This window comes from Erpetoichthys calabaricus, chromosome 9 (genome assembly GCF_900747795.2).
Source record: "Erpetoichthys calabaricus chromosome 9, fErpCal1.3, whole genome shotgun sequence".
Classification (NCBI taxonomy): Eukaryota; Metazoa; Chordata; class Cladistia; order Polypteriformes; family Polypteridae; genus Erpetoichthys; species Erpetoichthys calabaricus.
The window spans coordinates 27,840,620-27,863,063 of NC_041402.2; the positions used below are offsets into that span (position 1 = coordinate 27,840,620).

The following is a 22,444-nucleotide window of genomic DNA, read 5'->3' on the forward strand; positions in this document are numbered from 1 at the left end:
TTATTATATCTCTTAATTAAGGAATAGGGCACTACAACAGTGGTTCCTGTGCTTACACCATATGACATTTTGTGGCATATAATTAAAAAGGAACACTCCACTAAAGCCTTTGCTGTGTGCTATGATTGTGTTATTTCTTTAATAGTTCATAGATTTATTTAGAATTTATTTCATATAAGGCAGTTTGTTGTTCCTTAATCTGATCAGCATGATGCCCTTTGTTTGGTGATGGTGGTAGTTTTTTCCATACACATACATAGTCTTTTTACAGGGTTTGGAAATAAAAGAATTCATATTTAAGGGTTATTTTATGCTTAAGGCAAACTTGAAAATTGTTAAAAATATTTAACATCTTATTGCAATGCCATTTTGGGCTTAATTTGTGTATGGTTGCTAGCCATATTGTTTACGGGGCAACAGGCAGTCACTGAATAGATGGTATAAAGGTCAAGGGTTATGCACTTCCTTATTATCTGAGATTGCATAGAAACCTAAAAACTTTTTCAGTGTCTGTATCACGTCTTCTTCGTTTCATAATTTGTTCAAAGGAATTTTGACTACATCTTTGTTTAGGGGTTTGGCTGCAACAACAGATTTGCTCATTTTGTGACTCACGTTTTATCTCCTGATCTCTATTTATACAAATATCTCTTTCTTTTTTTACCTCTTACATTACACTATATTTGTAATGATGGCTGAGAAAAAGTTTTAATCTCTTGCTTTTTAAGGAGAACAGAGATACCAAAGACACAATAACATCCAATAGAGACCAACAGTAAACAAACAGTAAACATTATCAAAACCTCCACAAAAAAACATCTCATTTGACTCATGCTGTATAATCCATATATCAAATACCAGTGGTATGCTTATAATATCCCAAACACATATGTTTTTGCTAAAACCATTTTTAGAAAATCCATCTTATCTGAGTGACTGGAAAGTGCGTTGAGGTGGAATCAGGTCAAAGCATTTTCAGGTGTAAAGTGGGCCTCATATTTGCGCATATCTGAGTGGCTTCAACAAGCAAAACACCAATGCAACAATGCAGTTTCACAAACTGCGACTGAAAACCTCACAAATATGGGGTTGGGGCTTTACGAACAGCAAATGAAGGGAGAGAAGATGGGTTTTTAATTCAAAAGCTCAGTCTGTTTTGAATGTACTCCATATGCATTTGCAAGAAGATTTTTCAGAAGTGATGTATTTAACAATATACTAGCAAAAATACATGTGTTTAGGACATTGTGAGCATACTGGATAAGTGAAATACAGTTAAATCCATAAGTATTTGGATGGTGACACAATTTTCATCATTTTGGCTCTAAACGTCACCACAATGGATTTGAAATGAAGAAATAATTACATGATTGAAGTAAAGGCTTTCAGAATTAATTCAAAGGGTTTAACAGAAATATAGTATGAGCCATTTAGAAATGACAACCATTTTTATACTTGGTCTCCCCTTTGTCAGGGGCTCAAAAGTATTTGGACAATTGACTGACAAGCTTGTTCCATAGCCAGATGGGAGCAGGTCCCTCATCATTTCATTAACTGTTAAACACGTAGAAGGTCTGGAGTTGACTCCAAGTGTGGGATTTGCATTTGGAAGCTGTCACTGTGAACTCTCAATATGATATCTAAAGAGCTGTCCATGCAAGTAAAAACAGGCCATCATTAGGCTGAGAAATCCAAACAAAACAAACCCATCCAAGAGACGACAGAGACACCAGGAGTGGTCAAATCAAACATTTGGTACATTCTTAAAGAGAAGGAAGACACTGGTGAGCTCAGAAACACCAGAAGGCCTGGACAACCATGGAAGACAACTGTGCTAGAATTTTTTCCTTGGTGAAGAAAAGGCAATTCACAACATTTAGCCAAACCGAGAACACGCTCTGGGAGGTCAGCCTATCGTTGCCTAAGTCTACAATCAAGAGAAGAAAAGAAAGCAAACACAGAGGGTTTACCACAATATGCAAACCACTGGTGGTCCTCAAGCATAGGAAGGACAGATTAGACTTTTCCTAGAATTAATTAAAAAAAAACAGTCCAGTTCTGGAACAAATTTCTTTGGGCAAATGAAATTAAGATCAATATGTACACTATTGGCACGGAGACTTATCTTACTCAACTGGAAGAATCCTAACTCTTCCCTTTTAAGTCAGTGGGTAACTGATGTTTTATATTATTTGAAATAGGAAAAAATAAAATTCTCACTTAGAGGATCTGTGCAGAAATTTGTCCAAACCTGGCAGGATCTAATCAATAACATTTTAGAATAAGCTTTTAAAGCACTGAGGAAGCAGATTCTCTCCCTATTCTCTTTTTTTTTGTTTTACTTCTCCATTTATCTGTATTCACTTATTAATCTATCTATTTGCTTATTTTTACTAGGTTTAAGTTTTATTCTGCTGCCCATGCTCTCTTTCTCAGGGATGGAGGTTGATTCATCTTCAATCCTATTCTTGTAAAATTGATCTGTTTGTATAGAATGTTGTGTGATTTCAATAAAATCAATAAAAATTAAAAAAAAATATATGTGTGGAGAACAGAAGGACCAGCTCATGATCTGTAGCATACCACATCATCTGTGAAACAGGTGGAGGCCGTGTTATGGCATGGGCATGTGTGACTGCCAATGGACGTGGGTCACTGGTGTTTATTGATGATGTGACTGCTGGCAGGAGTAGCAGGATGGTTTCTGAAGTGTTCAGGGCTGTACTGTCTGCTCAGTTTAAGACAAATGCTGCAAAACTGACAGGACATTTCACAGTACAGATGGACAAAGAGCCAAAATATACTGTGACAGCAAATCAAGTGCTTTTCAAGGCAAAGAAGTGGAAAGTTCTTCAATAGCCAAGTAAATCAACTGACCTCAACCCAACTGGACATGCAGTTCACTTGAAGACACTGGCAAAGCATCAGTAGGGTGGAAACCCAGCACTTGGAGAAGACCATGGGTTCCAGACTTCAGGCAGTCATTGACTGCAAAGGATTTTCAACCAAGTATTGAAAATTATTATTATATTCAATATTATGTTAGTTTGCCCAAATACTTTTGAGCCTTTTCTAAATGGCTAATACAATGTTTTTTGTTAAATGCCTTTAATTAATACTGCAAGTCTACACTTCAATCACATCTTGATTGCTTAATTTCAAATCCACTGTGTTGGCATACAGAGCCAAAATTATGAAAATTGTATCACTGTCCAAGTACTTACGGGCCTTACAGTATGGATTGTCCAAAACAAGTAAGCTGAGAATTTTTTAATAGATATTTTGATATTGTTTGCTGTGCATCAGGCCTGGACCCAACTAGCCTCCCAGGCTGTGCAAGATACATGTTGACTTCTCTGTGTTGTTATAACGGTGACTAATCTCCAGAAGGTAAAAATTTCATAACCTCACAATGGCCTCTCATTGGTACTCTTATTGTATGTATCAAAGATTTCATCTGGAATAACAGGACCAACATGAAACAATCAGGTGTGTTTGTTTGGAAGCTAAGACGCTTTGTTTGTTTTGTTCTTTGTATTGCATCCAAGGCTTCCTAGGCCCAATGTCTGGAATTTTTGGAATGCCTCCTCCCTCCCCCATGTTTTTATTTTATGTGAAATGAGTTGTTTCTGCATTCATGAAAGTTGGTACGCTTTCATGAAAATGCATTTAAATGCTTTATTACATTAATGTGTTATTTTTCTACTGTGTATTTACAAATTGACTCAACATTCCTATATGTCTGTTTAGGTGGGAGCGTGTGGATTTAACAGCAGCATTCTGCCATTCATCTACCCGATCCGGTTGGTGAAGGTGGATGAAGAGACTATGGAGCTGATCAGAGGGCCTGATGGGGTGTGCATACCCTGCAAAGCAGGTATGACTGATTAAAGTGAAGAGCAGTGGCACTATAGGGCTTAGCCCACAGTTTACCTGCTGTACTGCCTTGGCAGATGGAGAGAAGAGAAAAATGTTTGTGTTAGATGCTAAGAAAAGAGCTAGCAGTTCAGCTTGGGTCGCAGCATAAGCAAGCCCACCTTGTTGATTAAGAATAAGAATTTCACTATACTCTACACCTGACAGTAAACGACCTAAACTATACTGTATACATATATGTGCTTCTGTGTTCAATTATTTTAAATGTACAGTAAATAATCCTTGGTAGTTTATATGCACATTATAGAAACGATTACACAAAGAAAAGGTAGGCTGTAAGGTTCATGTCTAACCAAACAAGTCTCTTAACTTGTGGTCTCTTTGCCTAGGTGAACCTGGTCAGCTTGTTGGGCGGATCATTCAGAATGATCCTCTTAGGAGATTCGATGGCTATGTGAACCAGTCTGCAACCAGCAAGAAAGTGGCACAAGATGTCTTCAAGAAAGGGGACAGAGCATATCTCTCTGGTAAAGACAACATTTTCTTTTTCCTTCAGCTTCGCACACTGCCAGGATAGGCTCTGGTTGTCAGTTGGGGAATAAGTGGGTTCAGTGGATGGATGGCTAGATGTATTAATTGTGTTGTTGCGCTTGACAGATGGAAAGACCTTTTCTGGGCTGCTGCTGACACTGCTTGGTTATGGACCATAGCCTGTAGCCTGATGTGGCCTCCTGTGACCTTATGTTTCTTTAGTCTGTCTAAATTGTAGACATACACACACAGACTCCACGGATACATGCAGTACTGTGTAAAAATCTTTGGTGAAAAAATGCTGAAAAGTGGGAATTCTTTAAAAGTAATTAAATTAATTGTTTTTATTAATCGATAAACCTCCTAGAAAGTGCAATAAACTACAAAAAATATATATTAAATCATTTTGTGTGGCTACACTTTGCCTTCTCTCGGGTCCACTTGCATGCGGTTTCTAAAGGTACCCATGTGGTTGGTTGTTACAAACGTCTTGGAGAAGTTGCCACACTTCCTTGGCAGACTTTGGCTGTCTTGCTTGTAATCCCAGACTGGCCGATGATGTTGAGATCAGGGTTCTGTGGACACAATAACATCTTTTGCAGCATTTTCAGTTCCTCTTTTCATTGCAGGTAGTTTTTATGATTTTTGGCTGTGTGTTTGGGATCGTTATCATGCTGCAGACATCAGACACCTCCCTGATTGTACTAAATGATGAATAAGTATAGGTCTGTACGTTGTGACAGATAGGAGGTGCTGTCGTCCCCTTGAACCCTCAGATCAGACGCCAGACACCAGATAAAAGTCCAAATGATGGATTTTATTATAATAATAAATGTGCACAAGCACCTCCACCTCCACTATACTTAATAATAAATCAATAATAATCCCAAATACACAATAATCATAATCCTCCACACCTCCCAGCAGCTCAGTCACCCTTCCTCCCAACTCAGCCCACTGCTTGGATCTCCCACAGTCCTTTTATAATTTTTGACCCGGAAGTGTTTCTGTCCCTCAGTCCATGTGACTTTATAACACTTCCGGGTTGGGTAAAAACTTCTTTTCTTCAGCCCGGAAGTACATCATTTCCTCTGTCCCCTCGACTGGGAAGTACTTCCAGGCTATAAGGCAAATAGAAGTCCCTGGGCCTCCCTGCAGTGTCCACTGGTGGCCCCCATAGTATCCAGCAGGGCTGTGCATTAAAACTCCAAGGTCCATGAGGCCCTGCTGGAATTTGGGGCACCTCCATGTTGCAGGGAGGGCTCCATCTGGTGGCCTGGGGGTATTGGCCGGGATAAACTGCCGGCCATATATCACAACGTCTTGTACAGCTATAAGGTTGTTGGCATCAATTTTGCTCAAATCATCAACTCCATTTGTGGAACTCCAGTCGCAAAGCTACAGGGGACCTCTACCATGTTTCACTGTAACCTCCAAACATTCCACCATGTGCTATTCTCCAGTCATATGGAGAACAAAATCCTTTCTGTTAAGAGACAAAAATTTCAAAACCAAAAGCACCTGCTCCCATTTTTCTTCACTCCAGTCCTTGTGTTTTCATGCATAAGTGAGTTGTTTGGCTTTACTTCCACCTTGAAGGAATGACTTTTTGGTTGCAATTTCCATGAAGACCACTTCTTTGAATTGTAGTTGGTTATACCAGTGGTTTCGGACAGTTCTGAGCTGATAGTAGTGCTGAACATGTTCCAGTTTCAAAGGGAAGTAAGCTTGATCTAGTTCTCATTTGCAACATTCCATTTCTTTGACCAAACACTGTGTTTCTTCTCTCAACCTAGCCAGTTTGTTTGTGCTTCTGAAGAAGTGCTTTGACAGCACATTTGGAATCACCTGTCTACTGTTACATTTCTGCTTGAGAGAGGCTTTGATGATGCAGGATGACTCCTTGTGCCTTGTTGCTGTGCTTACCTTTGCCAGGCTGTAAGATTTGCAGATCAAAACCCCATATCTGCCACAGTCGTGGGTTTTGAGTCTGGCTGTCTTTTGGCTACTTTTCTACCTTCTGCACATCTGTTTCTGTTTCAGTTGTTCACTTTGATGTCATTGATTATCAGCATTCTTATTCACAATCCGTATGTTCCTATTGTCTTCAGCAGAAATTAAACTGAGGCATATTTGACTCTCTCTGACTAGGTATGGAGTGCTAAGCAATTCTGAATTTTTATACTAGGTGTTTTTCTCCTATTTAAGGTGATATTCTTGTTATGGATGAATATGGTTACATGTACTTCAGAGACCGCACAGGGGACACATTCCGATGGAAGGGAGAGAACGTATCTACAACTGAGGTGGAAGGAACACTCAGCCGAATCTTGGACATGACTGATGTCGTGGTCTATGGGGTGGAGGTACCAGGTAAGTGCAAAAATGCCTCTGTAATTCCTAAAAATTAGAAGAATGACAGTGCATTTAAAATTAATGCCTGCATTTCATAAATTCATTGCCTATAACAGAGGTCGGCAACCTTTCAGCGGCGTCATGCCGAACCAATGTTACAATGTTAGTCGTCATGCCAACATAATTCTACCAATTTTGTTATATATAGTGTCAAAATTGGTCAGGTTATAATGAGCTTCAAAAGTATCCCATTGTAACCGCATCATATATTATTGGTCATTCAATATTTTAAAATACATAGGATCATATGTGAAAAGAATGTTTTGTCAAACGTTTTTATAACTACATTCAATGGCTTTATTTTTGGTTCCAATTATTTGAGTAAAATAAGTAGTTTGTTTCTTAAAGCCAGAAACAGCCCATTTAATAGCTTCACTTTTCTCATCAGAGTTTTTAAACGTGGACTGATGTTTAGTTTGATAATGTCTATGTACACTTGACGTACGACACGCGACACTTTCACAGTATAACGCAAACACAGCACGATCCTTTTATTGTACAAATCTATACTCATTCATCAAAGAGTCTTGAAAAGAGCGAACATCAAGTTTTTGAGTCATTTTAAGGCAGTATATTACTCAATAATAACAAGAGGTTTGTTTTAACTGCACTGAACACAGGGTTTCCCTTTACTGTGAGTTGCATGCACAAAACGTGGGTGTGGGACGCAGAGTGCAAAAGCATGCGCTGTAATTAAAATATAATAATAAGAATTTTGTTTTAACGTACCACAGCCTGCACTGAACACATGGTTTCCAATTACATGTGAGTTGCATACACAAAACATAGGTGAGGGTGCGAACGTGTGTGCTGTAATTAAAATATATATATTTTACTACATTTCAATTCAATCAGAGTGCCATTGAAAATCGTTCCGCGTGCCGTAGGTTGCCGACCCCTGGCCTATAAAAAGGATTTGTGTCTTTGGAAGTTCTTCACAATTTATTATCATACAAGGTTGAATAACAGTGGATTTAATTTGGCTTTTTTGACTTGAATAACAGAAAAAGACTCTTCACTGTCAAAGTGAAAAAGGAACCCTGCAAAGTTTTCCAAATTAATTGCAAATGTAAAATACAAGATAAATTATCACATAATCATTCACCATCTTTAATATGGCACCTTAAATCATCACTGCGGCACCCAATTGGGTTTAGAAGTCACAGAATTATTTCAGTGGAGATCACCTTTCTGGTGTTTCCATTGACTGTAGTCTAAATGCACCTGAATGTGGAATGGCCAACTTGTGGTGAGTCAGTATGGTGGCCTAACTTACACAATGAAGATAAAAGAACACTTCCAACAACTCCATAAAAAGGTGATTGAAAAACACAAGTCAAGGGATGGAAACAAGAAAGTATCCAAGTCACCAAATATCCCTTGGAATCTATTTACTGTAAATCATTACAAAATGGAAAAAGTATGGCACCGCTGTAAATCTGCTTGGAGCAATCTGTCCACAAAAACTGATTATGCAAGAAGAAGATGAGTGAGGGAGACCACCAAGTGACCTATGAGCTCCCTAAAGGAGTTATAAGCTACAGTGGCTCACATTGGAGGGACTGTGCGGACAACACCAGCTGCCCGGGTGCTTCACCAGTCACAGCTTTATGGGAAAGTGGCAAAGAGAAAGCCAATGAAGAAAAAAAATCCGCATTACATCAGGCACAAGGGAAAACTCCAAAGTCAACTGGAAAAAGGTTATATGGAACTAATGAAGCCACGATTGAGCTTGCTGGCGATTAGAATAAATGCCATGTTTAAGAACTGAACATTATCAAAAACATCATACCACTATGAAACATGGTGGTATGTGGATGCTTCTCTGAAGGACGCCCAGAAAGCCTTGTGACAGTAAAATATATGCAGCAAAATACAGGGAAATCCAGGAGGAAAATCTGATGAAGGGACCTGCGCCTTGAGAGAAAGCTTGTTTTCCAGCAGGACACCAATCCAAGCATAAAGCTAAAGCTACACAAGACTGGCATAAAGAAAATCTATTCAGGCATGAACTGAGGGTGTGTGGCCTTCACAGAGTGGTTAGTCAAGAAATCAATCCAGAAATTTGCAAGTGTGAGGCATTACTGCTCTAGCTTCTGCACCACCATGCTATCCATAGTTTTCTGCTCAAGTATATATGTCTGAGACCATCAGGACAAGCTTCAGCATCCACAGGCCTGGGATAGTTGAAAAAGATTTGGTCGATAGATGGATGAATTGATCACTTTTGAAATGGTGAATCAGTGAAGGACAGTTGTCATAGCTTGTGGCAAACATTTAGTTCTTTCCAGTTAATGAGTTAGTTTTTCACACAGCTGTGACCATGAAAAATACTGTGCACTCGTAAGCTGCTACATCAATGACTCAGTCAAAGTCAGGCAAAGTTAGGCCATCACTTCATTTTGTGTCCGTGTAGTTCTTAATAAGATAGTAAACCTCTTTACCAGAGCCTCTCAAGTAAGGTATGCTTAAGGTTCTAAACTTACAGCAAACCTAAAAGTAACTTGAAATTTCATATCAGATCATTAAAACCTATGTAAATTCCAATCTTATATATAAACATCTATGCATGGAAGTGTATGTGTCTGTCTGGCCTGGAAGTGAGAAGTAGAGTCGGGGTAAGGGCTTCACTTCCGAGGAAACAGAAAAGTCGCTTAGCCACTAACATTGGCAAAACGGTATCCCTTTTACTTTTCCTCCCGCTGCTAATGCACAAGCGATGTGAGCACTTCAGCGAAATGAATCCTCCTAGGAGAGAGATGCCCTGAGTAGTTCCTGTCAATTACCTGACACCTATACATTTCAGTTTGTTTTCTGATAATTTCAATAGTTTCTAGGACCCCATGCTTTTTACAGCACTGGCTTACACAGCTAGTATAATAATATGCAGTTATGCTCAATGAAAACAACATTTTCTAAAATGAGTTAATAGGATATGATTTGTTACTTTATTCAACATGTGAAAGGTAAGGAAAAATCATGGTCTGTTGCTTCAAATTTAGGAAGTAAAACTCCAATTCCGTATATGTACGTATAGAGAATGCTAAGCTATTCTTTGTTTGTGTTTGGTGTCCTTCAGATTCATGTTGATCTTACACTGCACAGCGACCCAGATAAACCCCTGGATTTTTATCTGCAAAAACACATGATAGCATCAGGTGAATTCCTAAATGTGAGATACCATAGGTCTGATTGTTAACAGTAAAAGCAAAAGCAAAATTTTACCTGTACTTACTGGAATTTAGAGGCAATGAAGAAAATAGATGATCTACTTGAGACAATCGGCTTAGATTTCAGTTCTTAGCCTCTTAGACATGATCACTGATCACACTGTGACACAACACCTCTTTAGCACTTGGCCCTACGCATTCTACATTTCTAAAGCTAAAGTTGAGAGAAACAAATTGCTCCAATCTTCACCACTCAGCATCTCAGCTTTACAAGTGCCAACGCCATGGCTGCTGTACTCCAGGGATCAGACTGTACATCACAAGGTTGTCCATAATGTAAGAAACCTTTTCACAAGTAAATAGGCTGTCTTCTGAATTCTTCAAATCTCACTGAGAATTATTCCCAGCTTATAGATCTTATCCTGAATTTATCTTTCTCTTTATGAGTAGAGTGTAGAGAATAAGGCAAAACACTCTCATAAAGCAAATACACTCTGTGTGCATGAATATCCTTACAGTACATTTGAAACTAGCATCACACCAATGATGCTCGGTATGTTCAACTTGAGCTCACTGTTAACACTGGATAGAAAGAGAAAACAAATGAATGACGGAATGAAAAGACTAACTTTTTGTCCTGAAAAGGAATTTAAGATTTTTACAGGAGTTGAAGTAATATTATAACAACAACAGCCCTACTCAAACATACATTATTAAAAAAAGAAGAAAATTAAAGATAAAGAGCAGTGACAGTGAGACACTTTAATGGCATATTACTGTAAGTATAAAAGAGACCCAGTAGCGTTTCTTGGCATGCTTCTGTGAAATAATGTGCTGGCTGCTTAATGCTAGTGTGTCAGTGAAAGGACGTACAGAATTGTTCATCATGGCACTCAGTTTTGTTCTCATTCTCTCCTTCACTTCTACTTCCAGTGGCTTGTGAGTGCATCCCATAACTTAGCCTGCCTATGTAATCAGCATGTTGATTCAATGGACCTCTTTAAAGTGATGTTACTGGGCCAGCACACAACAGCATAGAAAATCACCCTGACTATCACAGAGCAATAAACTATGTAAAGGATGTCACTACCCACATTGAAGGAACGCGGTCTCTTAAGAAAAAAAAGAGTTTGCTCTGCCCTTGCTATACACTTCCTCCAAGAATGTACAACTGTACAAAAGTGAACAATCAAGTAATAGATGCATAAATGAGCAAATCTTAAATACAACAGTATCTGGTATCTTTCTGTACTGTTTTACAAATGTGTCTGCTATTTATGTCTACGTTTTAGAATGACCTGAGAGTTTACATCTCCTCATGGATAAACTATGGATTTTATTACTTTTTACCAAAGTGTTCTGTCCTTTGTGATAATGATGAGACACAGACATCGTAAAGATTTGGGGCGGCCACCCATATATTATTCCATGGCTGCAAAATAGGTTGAAAATTGAACAGAGATGTTCACTGGTTTGAGTCTAAGACAGAACTGACAATGAGGAGGTAAGATGGTAGCTTTAAAGGCTGGTGGAAAAAGTGACGTCATTGATGCCGGAACCAGAAGTGATGTCTTCAGAGGCGCCGGAGGTGAAGGTTATTTTATTGCTGAAAATTAAAAAAAATTGCAACATAAACTTATGTGTGGATGACTCAACAGCCACATCAAGGGTGCTGCATACGTAATGAAGGCTATACAGCCAAAATGGTCTGCTTCCAACTTCAGTTTTATTTTTTTCAAGATGAAAACAAGTTTATTATTTTTTTCCTATTGCAGAAACACATAAATACAACCTTTCTATTTCTCGGTTGCAAGGAAGATGTTTCCTCAACAAATTACACATCTTAAAAAGGCTTCAAGACAAACGCTGTTCGTCATATCTCAAGTTAAAGAGCATTGCTAAACAACATCAGGATTTAAAGTCTACTTTCCACAAAATGTTAAAACATTAAATATAAAAATGAACAATACTACAGGCATACCAGTTTCAAAGCATACATAGCCAGATACATTAAACTACATTTATTTATTGTACCTTTCTCAGTTGTTTAATAATATACTTTAGGGTACACTGACCTATCAAAAAGTTTCCATGGACCATAGAAAGCATTCACTGTTCACAGCAGAGAAGAGGACTCAGATGCACTGAGACTGCTGTATAACCTCCTTACAACGGAACCAGAAGCAGCTTGCAGTAATGATATAAAGATATTTAAAAATCGTTCAAAACTGTATTAAAATTTCTGCAAATCACAAATCTGTATTGGCATTACAGCCTAAAAAACAGAACTTCTTTTCCACATTATGGACCTGAACAAATGCCAACCAGCAAGAAACGGTAAAAGTTACTAATTGCTTTCACACTGGAATTACCAGAGCCAACGAAAAAATTCATAAATCCGGCCCACCTTAAATTCCTTCACACCTCTCCGTCAGCGTCTTTTATCTTCTAAATGTGTCGATAAGCCCAAGCAGCAAGCAGCCTGCTATACCATCCTCCCCACTGCCTCAGAATGGGCAAGAAGTTCTTCCAGTTCCTGCCTTGATTGATTATCTGGGATTGAGCTACCCAGAATTGTAAGGGGAAATAATTTGATGTGCGTTCTGTGTCTAAAACAATAACAATCTATGTAAACACATCGTTAAAACAGAAACATTTTTCATATTTTAGTAATAAATGACAAAATGTAGACATGAACTGTGTAATGTGTGAAGGCTGATGGCCAAATATCAAATAAACACTTTCACAAAAGGTACACAAACAATACGACAGCTTCCATGGTGCAGTGGTTAGAACTGTCATTTTATAATCCAGAGGTCGTGAGTTTGAAACCAGCTTCCCGGCAAATTTACCAATTTGAGTAGTGAGCTACTCTTATTGTAAATATTATACAATAAAAACATACATTTGATTTGTGTCTGTAACAGCCGGTGTAAATTTATAGGACTTGTAAAAGTTAGCGTTTTTTTCACTTTTATTCTCTCAGTCACGATCACAATACAAAACCCTCCCTCCCAACCCCCCCACCCCAGAGATCTGAATGCAGTTACTTTTTACCTGGAACTAGGAATAACTGTAGATGTGAGTGGTGTTTTGAGACAATGGAACTCGAAATTCTCTGATCTGGAGGGATAAAAGCTGACACACAAACGCTGATGAATCTGCCTTCTTCATATCTCACCGCCACTTGAATTTTTTTTTTTATTCGGTTTTATTGAGTGTTCCTGCTTACACTGAATTAGTATGCACCTTATGGTCCATGATGTCAAAGCCGCACCGACAAAAAAACAGAGACATAGGTATATATGATATTTGGAATAACTCTTTTTATGACCTGTATAGTACGTTTCGGAAAACATTGTGGCACTGATGCAACATTATTGATATTATTCATATTCATTCGCATGCCTTGTTGCGCTTGTAATCAGTGACCGTGTTTTTTTTTTTTTTTCGATCTTGCCAGTCTTCACATGTTGCTGCATGGTGTTGTTTCTTTTGTACTCCAGGACATGCAGAGGAAAGAATAGTACAAAGAGGTCAGTTCCACGCTATATATAAACATCAAATTCAAATGTTAACAGTTCACACGCATGCAAGGACCGTCCTTTCTACATTTAAAACGTGTGTGTACCTGTTGCAATACACACACTTCTCTTTGTGCTGTGGTTACTATTACATTGAAGAGGCGCCTGACACTGACTGACTGAGTTTGCTTTCCTGGGGGAAATGGCAGTCTTGGAACAGAAGCTTGTGGATGTTGCATCCTCTTTTGCTTTATCCATCTCCTTTTCTTGTAAGAAGTGATGACGGAGCTCCTCTGCAAGGTGAGCCATGAACACTGTTCTTTTCTCAGTGGCCCCTGTGCATGCCTTGTACAGTACATGTACGATGATCGTCATCAAGTCAAACGTGTTATAGCATACAGCAGCCGGCACCTGCGTGCTTCTGCTCGCACTGAATAAGCTCACGCCTTCTGGTGCACGATGTCAACGCAGCACCAGGCAAAAAAGAAAAAGAAAAATATATGTGACATTTTGAAGAAATCATTTTATGACCTGAATGGTACCAATCAGAAAATATCGCCGCACTAATGCAATATTATTTGAAAATGAACAGCATCAGATCAGCTGTAAATGTATGGCATTTCTAAAAGTTAGCATTTTTTTTTTCAGTGTTATTCTCTCAGTCACGTTCACGCTCTCCCTCGCCCCGCACGCCCCCCCCCCCTTCTGATCTGACTGTAACTAACAGCGCCAGTATAAATTCACACCCAATCTGACACTGTTCGTGCAGTGGGTGTCAAAAGGAAGGGGATCAGTACAATACAATACAGTAATCCCTCTTCCATCGCGGGGGTTGCGTTCCAGAGCCACCCGCGAAATAAGAAAATCCGCGAAGTAGAAACCATATGCTTATATGGTTATTTTTATATTGTTATGCTTGGGTCACAGATTTGCGCAGAAACACAGGAGGTTGTAGAGAGACAGGAACTTTATTCAAACACTGCAAACAAACATTTGTCTCTTTTTCAAAAGTTTAAACTGTGCTCCATGACAAGACAGAGATGACAGTTCCGTCTCACAATTAAAAGAATGCAAACATATCTTCCTCTTCAAAGGAGTGCGCGTCAGGAGCACATAATGTCAGAGAGATAGAGAAAAGCAAACAAATCAATAGGGCTGTTTGGCTTTTAAGTATGCGAAGCACCGCGGCACAAAGCTGTTGAAGGCGGCAGCTCACACCCCCCTCCGTCAGGAGCAGGGAGAGAGAGAGAGAGAGAAAGAGAGAGAGAGAGAGAGAGAGAGAAAAACAAACAATCGAAAATCAATACATGCCCTTCGTGCTTTTAAGTATGCGAAGCACCGTGGAGCATGTCGCTTCACGAAGCAGCTGCATAGAAGGGAGCAACGTGAAGATAATCTTTCAGCATTTTTAGACGAGCATCCGTATCGTCTAGGTGTGCGAACAGCCCCCCTGCTCAATCCCCCTACGTCAGGATCAGAGAAAGTCAGCGCAAGAGAGAGAGAAAAGTAAGTTGGGTAGCTTCTCAGCCATCTGCCAATAGCGTCCCTTGTATGAAATCAACTGGGCAAACCAACTGAGGAAGCATGTACCAGAAATTAAAAGACCCATTGTCCTCAGAAATCCACGAACCAGCAAAAAATCTGCGATATATATTTAAATATGCTTACATATAAAATCCGCGATAGAGTGAAGCCGCGAAAGGCGAAGTGCGATACAGCGAGGGATTACTGTACACAGAACAGAACACAAGTAAATACTGTAACTACAACCGCTTAATGTACAGAAGAACCTCATCTTACATAAGTGACATACAGCATTTTCATATATTACATATAGTGGAAAATCACATAGACTAAAATGTCAAGTCCTTATGTACAGTAAAGATGGTTTTGCCTATTTATATTTACAGTATGAGTATACATCAATAGTGTCAAATACACATGTGCATCAACACATTAATGCATAATGTTTCCATGTACAGTAGTGGATTGTGCTGGCAACTTATGCCCCAGAGGAAGAAATTGCACTACAGACAGTAAGAGTACGGAAGGCATGTCTCTCGCTTCTTCTTGTGGTCTCTCTTTGAACTGCCTTTCCCAAGGTTTCTTCCATTTTTCTCTACTAGGTTTTTTTGGGAGTTTTTCCTTGTCTTCTTAGAGAGTCAAGGCTGGGGGGTTGTCAAGAGGCAGGGCCTGTTAAAGCCCATTGCGGCACTTCCTGTGTGATTTTGGGCTATACAAAAATAAACTGTATTGTATTGTATTATTCTTGTGCCACCATTTGCAATGGGTGATAGACAGAAACAGCCACAGGTCTGAGCCTCACTCTTTGTGCCACCACTGCATGCCTCAATAACTAAAACAGAATGAGAGTCCAAAGGCTCTGCTTAAGCCATATAAGAAAAAGTGTTTCACTCTGCATTGTGCAGATTTTAAACTTGCATTCTTTTCCTCCTTTTTATGTTATATTTGCATGAGTTTAATTTTGTGGATGTTTAGTTAATGTAAGTTGAGGTTCTAATGTGTATACCCTCAAATTAAAGCTAACACCATCTAAAGAGTTCAGTATCTTTGGTAAAAAGTAAAGCTTAATATCCAGTTACACTAAACAAGTTGTACTTACTGTATACTCTGGCAGTAGACCAGCTATTCAAGTGTGGCATCAGACCTTCTGACTTACATAATGTATTCATTAGGAAACCAAATAAGAGGGCTGGGCTGGAGAAGGAACACTGGAAACACAAAACTTTGTCTTTTTACTTGAATCACAATTATAATGAGACATTAAAAATCATTAAGTTATGTTTCTTTCTCTGAAAGCAAAAAACATTAATTATTTTGGGTCTCTGATTTTCAGGGATCGAGGGGAAGGCTGGAATGGCAGCTATTGCAGATCCAAGTAATGGAATAGATCTGGAGAAATTTGTAAAAGATGTGGAAAAAGAACTGCCCTCTTACGCTCGACCAGTCTTCATTCGTTTGCTCCCTGAAGTTGACAAAACTGGTAAGATTTCTTTGTGCTGCCTTTTCTATTAATAAGACTTGGTATTTCCACCTCAGCATTGACCAAAGTTTCTCAATAATGTTGTTTTGTCATTCCTAACACGAATCGAATTGGCACTCCAGCCACCATAAAAAATCTCACACTGTTCCATTCCATCTGAACTAGTGTGGTGCTGAGGTGTCACCCGTTGCATGGCTGCACTCAGGTCCTAATCTGGGATCCTGAGTTGGTTTGTCATGTGGTGGGTGTGGCAAATGCGCGGTTCAGTCCCACCATCTGGAAGTGACCCTCTATATGCCACAGCCAGGTGTCACCTGGGCGTTCCCTTGGCCTGCTCCAGCCAATCAGGTCCTCAACAATGAGGATCCTGCAAGCCGGATCACCCTCGGGGAATCACACTACATTGCCGTAGTGCCGTAACTGACGCTCCCTCACAATGCAGGTAATGTGCCTCATTCGGGACTCCATGAGCAACCACTCATTCGACAGCATTGGTACCTAAGGATTCTCTGAAGAGACACAGTATCAAAGGAGTCCAGTCTTCATCTTAGGTTACTGGATTGCATCCATGTCTCACAACCATGTACTGTAGTAAGACAGGAAACACCAGGACTCTAAAGACTTGGACCTTCGTCCTTTTGCATAGATATTGGGAGCACCACACACCCATTTCCAGTGACCCCATGACCCTCCATGCTCTCCCAATCCGTCTACTGACTTCATAGGTAGAGTCACCAGAGACATGAATGTCACTGCCAAGGTAAGTAAACCTCTCAACAAGGTCGGCACTTTCTCCGCAGACAGACATACTGCTGATGGCTGTGCCTAAGAGATATTTAAAGGTCTGGATGTTGGTTTTTATCCAGGACACTTTCAAGCCCAGACACTCAGACTCCTCACTCAGTCTCTCGAGAGCTCTGATCAGAGCCTTCATTGACGAAGATCACAGCATCGTCAGCAAAGTCAAGATCCGTGAATCTTTCTTCACCAACAGATGCCCCACAGCCACTGGACACCATGACCCTGCCCAACACCCAGCCCATGCAAGCATTGAACAGAGTGGAAGCAGGAACACACCCCTGACGAACTCCAGAATCAACTGGGAAAAACGCAGAGGTTCTGACTCCACTCTGCACAACACTCACAGTACCAGTGTACAGGCCAGCCATGATATCCAGCAACCTCGAAGGGATCCCGCAAAGTCTGAAATATGGTGTATCCTGGGTATGATGTTAAACTGCCTCCAGCCCTGAAAGCGGTCCTCCAACTTGCTGGGAAATCATGGGGATAGGATTGGCACTCCAGCCACCGTTAAAAAAAAATAAAAAAGAAGCTCCACACAGCCCTGAGATGACAGAAAGGACTCCTTTCTGCTCTCCACAGGAGTAGCTCTGCCGCAGCCGCCCATAGGATGGCCGCTCTCATTATGAAGGGAATGGGGGAATGCCCTCGGGAGCACCATCCCCAGAAAAGTCAAAACCGTCAGAGAGCCAATGGGGTCAGGCCTGTCGGGGATCAGAATTGGTATGGTGCTGAGGCATGCCCACTGCATGGCAGCACTCGGGTCCCAGTTTGAGGTGGCCTATCCGGGTAGGCGCATGGAACGTCTTGTCTCTTAAGTTAATAGGATGTTCGATTATATATCACGATGTGCCAGAGGCTACGCTTAATTTATGTAACACTCAAGTGAGGCCTCACCTGAAGTTCTGTGTACAGCTTTGGTCTTGATATTACCAAGTTAAGTTTGCAGATGATACCAAGATAGGTGGATTGGCAGATAATCTGGAATCCGTTAAATCGTTACAGAGGGACTTGGACAGCATACAGGCTTCGGCAGATTTGTGGCAGATGAAGTTTATTGTCTGTAAATGTAAAGTGTTACTCGTAGGAAGTAAAAATGAGAGGCTTGAATACACAATCGGGAGTACACCTTATGAGAAGGATTTAGGAGTCGTAGTGGACTCTAAGCTATCAACTTCCCGACAGTGTTCAGAAGCCATTAAGAAGGCAAACAGAATGTTAGGTTATATAGTGCCTTGATGTGTGGAGTACAAGTCACAGGAGGTTCTGCTCAACCTTTATAACACACTGGTGAGGCCTCATCTGGAGTCTGCAGTTTTAGTCTCCAGGCTACAAAAAGGGCATAGCAGCACTAAAAAAAGTCCAAAGAAGAGCGACTAAGCAGATTCCAGGGCTACAGAGGATGAATTATGAAGAAAGATTAAAAGAGCTGAGCCTTTTCAGTTTAAGCAGAGGAAAATTAAGAGGTAACATGACTGACGTGTTTACAGTGATGAAGACAGTTAGTCCAGTGGATCGAGACTGTTATTTTAAAATGAATTCACCAAGGACACGGGAACACAGTTGGAAACTTGTTAAGGGTAAATGTCGCACAAATATTAGGAAGTTTTTTTCACACAGAGAACCATAGACACTTGGAATAAGTGACCAAGTAGTGTGGTAGACAGTAAGACTTTCAAAAACTAGACTTGATGTTTATTTAGAAGAGTTAAGTGGATAGGACTGGCAGGCTTTGTTGGGGTGAATGGCCTGTTCTCATCCAGATTGCTGTAATGTTCTAAAATGGGACATAGCAGTGCTACAGAAGCGACTAGGCTAATTACTGAACTGAGAGCTATGAGTTATGGGGAGAGACTAAAGGAGTTGAACCTATTCAGTTTAAGCCGACAGAAATTAAATAAGGGGCATGATGAAGTTCTTACAATTATTAAAAGAATTAATACAGTGGATCTGGGCTCCTGCTTTAAATAAATTCTTCAACAAGAACACAGCGGAATGTGTTCAGGGGACATTTTGCACAAATGTCTGAAAGTGTTGCTTTCATGCTAAGAACATTAGACACATGGAATAAATTACCAAGGTAGACAGCAGGACTTTTGCAAACTTTTCTCCACTTGATGTTGTTTTGGACAATCTGGCTGACTAGGACAGACAAACTTTTTGGACTGAATGGCCTGTTCACCTCACGGTTGTTCTAATGTTCTTTCATCTCACATTTTTTGTTACCGTACTACATGAGTTTTCCCATTTGGCCTGTTGTATCTAGAAAACTAAGGCACTTTGGTCATTTTTACCAGATTATTTTAAATAAATAATCCACAATTTATTTAATTAGGATTAACATTACCACAAACAAAGTTGATGTTGGTGTCATTGCGTCTCTTGCAGCCTAATACCAGTGACCATGTAATGGAAGATGTGTGTTCAGAAAATGGAATGGTGGATGCATGAAAAATGTGTGACTTATTCAAAAGCCTGGAAACGGAAAGAATGTACTTGAGAAACGGCAACCAAAAATTAATCTTAAATATTCTGTCTTTCTTTGCTGTTTTCTTCCAGGAACCTACAAGTTCCAAAAGACCGACCTGCGACATGAAGGATTTAACCCTAAGGTCATTTCTGACCGACTTTACTTCTTGGACTCTAGCAAAGGGAAATACATCCCTCTGAACGAGACCCTCTACCAGGGCATCCAGTCAGGGAAGCAGAAGCTGTGAATGTGCGACACTTTCTTTTGATTACCTCAATCTACTAGCTTGCTAGTGAAATGGAAGGGGTGAAGGGGGAAGAGTGTAGTGGGGGAAAGGGAGGGTGCAATGCAAGGGATTGAGAGCTCAGTGTGGCTCTAGCACTGTAAGGGGTCAAATATTTCTAAAAGTCATATGTACATACATAGATATTCAAAAAAAAAAAAAAAAAAGGGCAAAAAAAGTTCTCGGAGGGAGGGATTCACAGGTGGACCACAATTACAAGATCAAAGCCAATCAGAAACCAGAGAAGGGATTTTTATTTATTACCGTTTTTGCTGGACTGGTGTCCTGACCAGGGTTGGTTCCTGAATTGCACTACTTGCTACCAGTGTAGACTCTGCCTCACCGCGACCCTGGGTTACTCTTCTCATGCTTACACAGTCGGCCCATTCAGGGGGTGTCCTTACCTTGACGCCTGATGCTGCTGGGAACGGCTCCGTCTCCTCCTAACTCAGAACGGGATTCAGCTGCTCTGGAACACAAATGATTCGTTATTACTGAATCCTGTTCTGGTTCGAACCTCTGGCTCATTTCTTCTTTCAGGGCTGTAGAAGTTGTCCCCTATAAGATGAAATTACAGCAAATCACTGACTATTGGAAATGACAGCTATTAAAAATCTAAATTTACCACAATTAATTTATTATACAAAGTGTGTTCACGGTGATTTTTTTTTAAGGTCTAGGGATATTTTACATGTCCAGCCAATTTAAGCCAATATGTAAATGGTGTAAAAAAGAAGTAAATAAATAAACATGTAAATAAGTTACAAACCAACATATTTACAGTAAATGGGTAAACAAGAAAAAAGCACAGTTGCACTATTTGCAGCTTTTTCACTTTATGCTTTGGTGGCTTCGCTTCGTTAAAAATTTGTTTCTGTGTCATCACAAGGGGCTCAAATATCCTCAAGGAACATTTAAGTATTATTTACCGTCAATTCTGGTCGTCGTGTAAATAAAATTATTTTTGTAAAGATGATTTTATATGGATGGCGTAAAGGACGCATGCAGGTCTTATAACTCTAGGAACCTGGATTAACATTTCCAGCCGTGTGGTGGTCTCGGTAACGTTTGCCTCTTCTCCCACCGGTCACTTGCGTTTTCTCAGCTTTCTTTCCAAATCCCACAATGGGACATTAGGCTGAATGGCTTCTGTAAACTGGCCATGTACAGTGTGAGTGTATCCTGCAATAAACAGGAGTCCAGGCCAAGGCTGGTGTCTCCATTGAAATGTTGTCGTTACTACTGTCATAGGTGTCCGTGTGTAAGGTGAGCCTCTCTTCTGAAACTTGAAAACATTCTAGACATTCTGTACACAAGTCTTGTGCTGCGTGTGTAGATGATTCACGCTTGCTGTTTTACAGATTTTTTTTAATCACCCCCTTTTAGCAGACTTACATGTTAACTGTACCCTTTGTGAATAATATTCTATTATTTTTTGACGACCAAGGACCGAGCTTGTACTTTTGTAATGAATCATTGGAGACAGAGGGCCAAACGGGATTCCTTGTTTACTCGTGACAAGCCAAAGTACCGGCATTGCCTGGGTATGTTTATATAAATGGTTAAGGTAAGAAAGCAAATATTTGTGTTTATTAAATGCTGACCCTTTTGTCATTGCTGGCTGAAATGCAAGTGTCCCGTCCATCATCTACTCTACCTCTCTTATCAATTCCTCTGCTCCCACAAGTCCAGAATGTGTTCTTTCTGTGTATGATTGGATTCCATAATCGCAGTAACTCCTTTCTGGGTTGGAACTATGAACGCTTCTTCTTTGTGTTTCTGGTTTACTGTAGTTTCATGAACAGATGTTTAATCCCACATTAATAAACTGGATGGCTTGTTGAGTAATTGAATCATTGATGTGGCATGTAAGCTGGGTACTGTTACCACAAAGCAGGCAGGGTGGTGTAATAGTTAAGGCTCTGGACCTCAAAACCCTGAGGTTGTGGGTTCAAGTCCTACTACTGACACTGTGTGACCCTGAGCAAGTTGCTTAACCTGCCTGGGCTCCAATTGGAAAACCAAAAGGAATGTAACCAATTGTATCATAAATGTTGTACGTCAAATAAGTGCATGCAAATTGAACCCCTGTTCTTGACAAAGCTTCCGAAACACCATAAACTCTGTGGGTCAAGTTGGATAAACTGTAGCGTATAGATAGATAGATAGATAGATAGATAGATAGATAGATAGATAGATAGATAGATAGGCAAACTTTCATGAACATCCACTTAGCTGTTTTGCAGTAATGTGTGGATCTTGTGGTGTTTGACTTCTCACTGAACGCCTTTATGTTAAACTGCATGAATAATTATGTAAATACAAAATTCAGTGAAAGCAGGCATAGCCGGCCGTGTTTGAGTGATGTGC

The 22,444-nt window shown here is 40.0% G+C and overlaps 1 protein-coding gene across 1 annotated transcript in view; it reads left to right on the forward strand.

The window, feature by feature from the left end:
• The window catches only part of slc27a4 (solute carrier family 27 member 4), a 65,108-nt gene extending 43,190 nt beyond the window's left edge, over positions 1-21,918 (forward strand). Inside the window, exons 9-13 of the mRNA XM_028809194.2 lie at positions 3,751-3,877; positions 4,266-4,403; positions 6,616-6,780; positions 16,374-16,520; positions 19,881-21,918. Coding sequence (XP_028665027.2) covers positions 3,751-3,877; positions 4,266-4,403; positions 6,616-6,780; positions 16,374-16,520; positions 19,881-20,038 — 735 coding nt within the window. The 3' untranslated portion in view covers positions 20,039-21,918. The remainder of the gene's footprint in view (positions 1-3,750; positions 3,878-4,265; positions 4,404-6,615; positions 6,781-16,373; positions 16,521-19,880) is intronic.
• Positions 21,919-22,444: the final 526 nt, after the last annotated feature.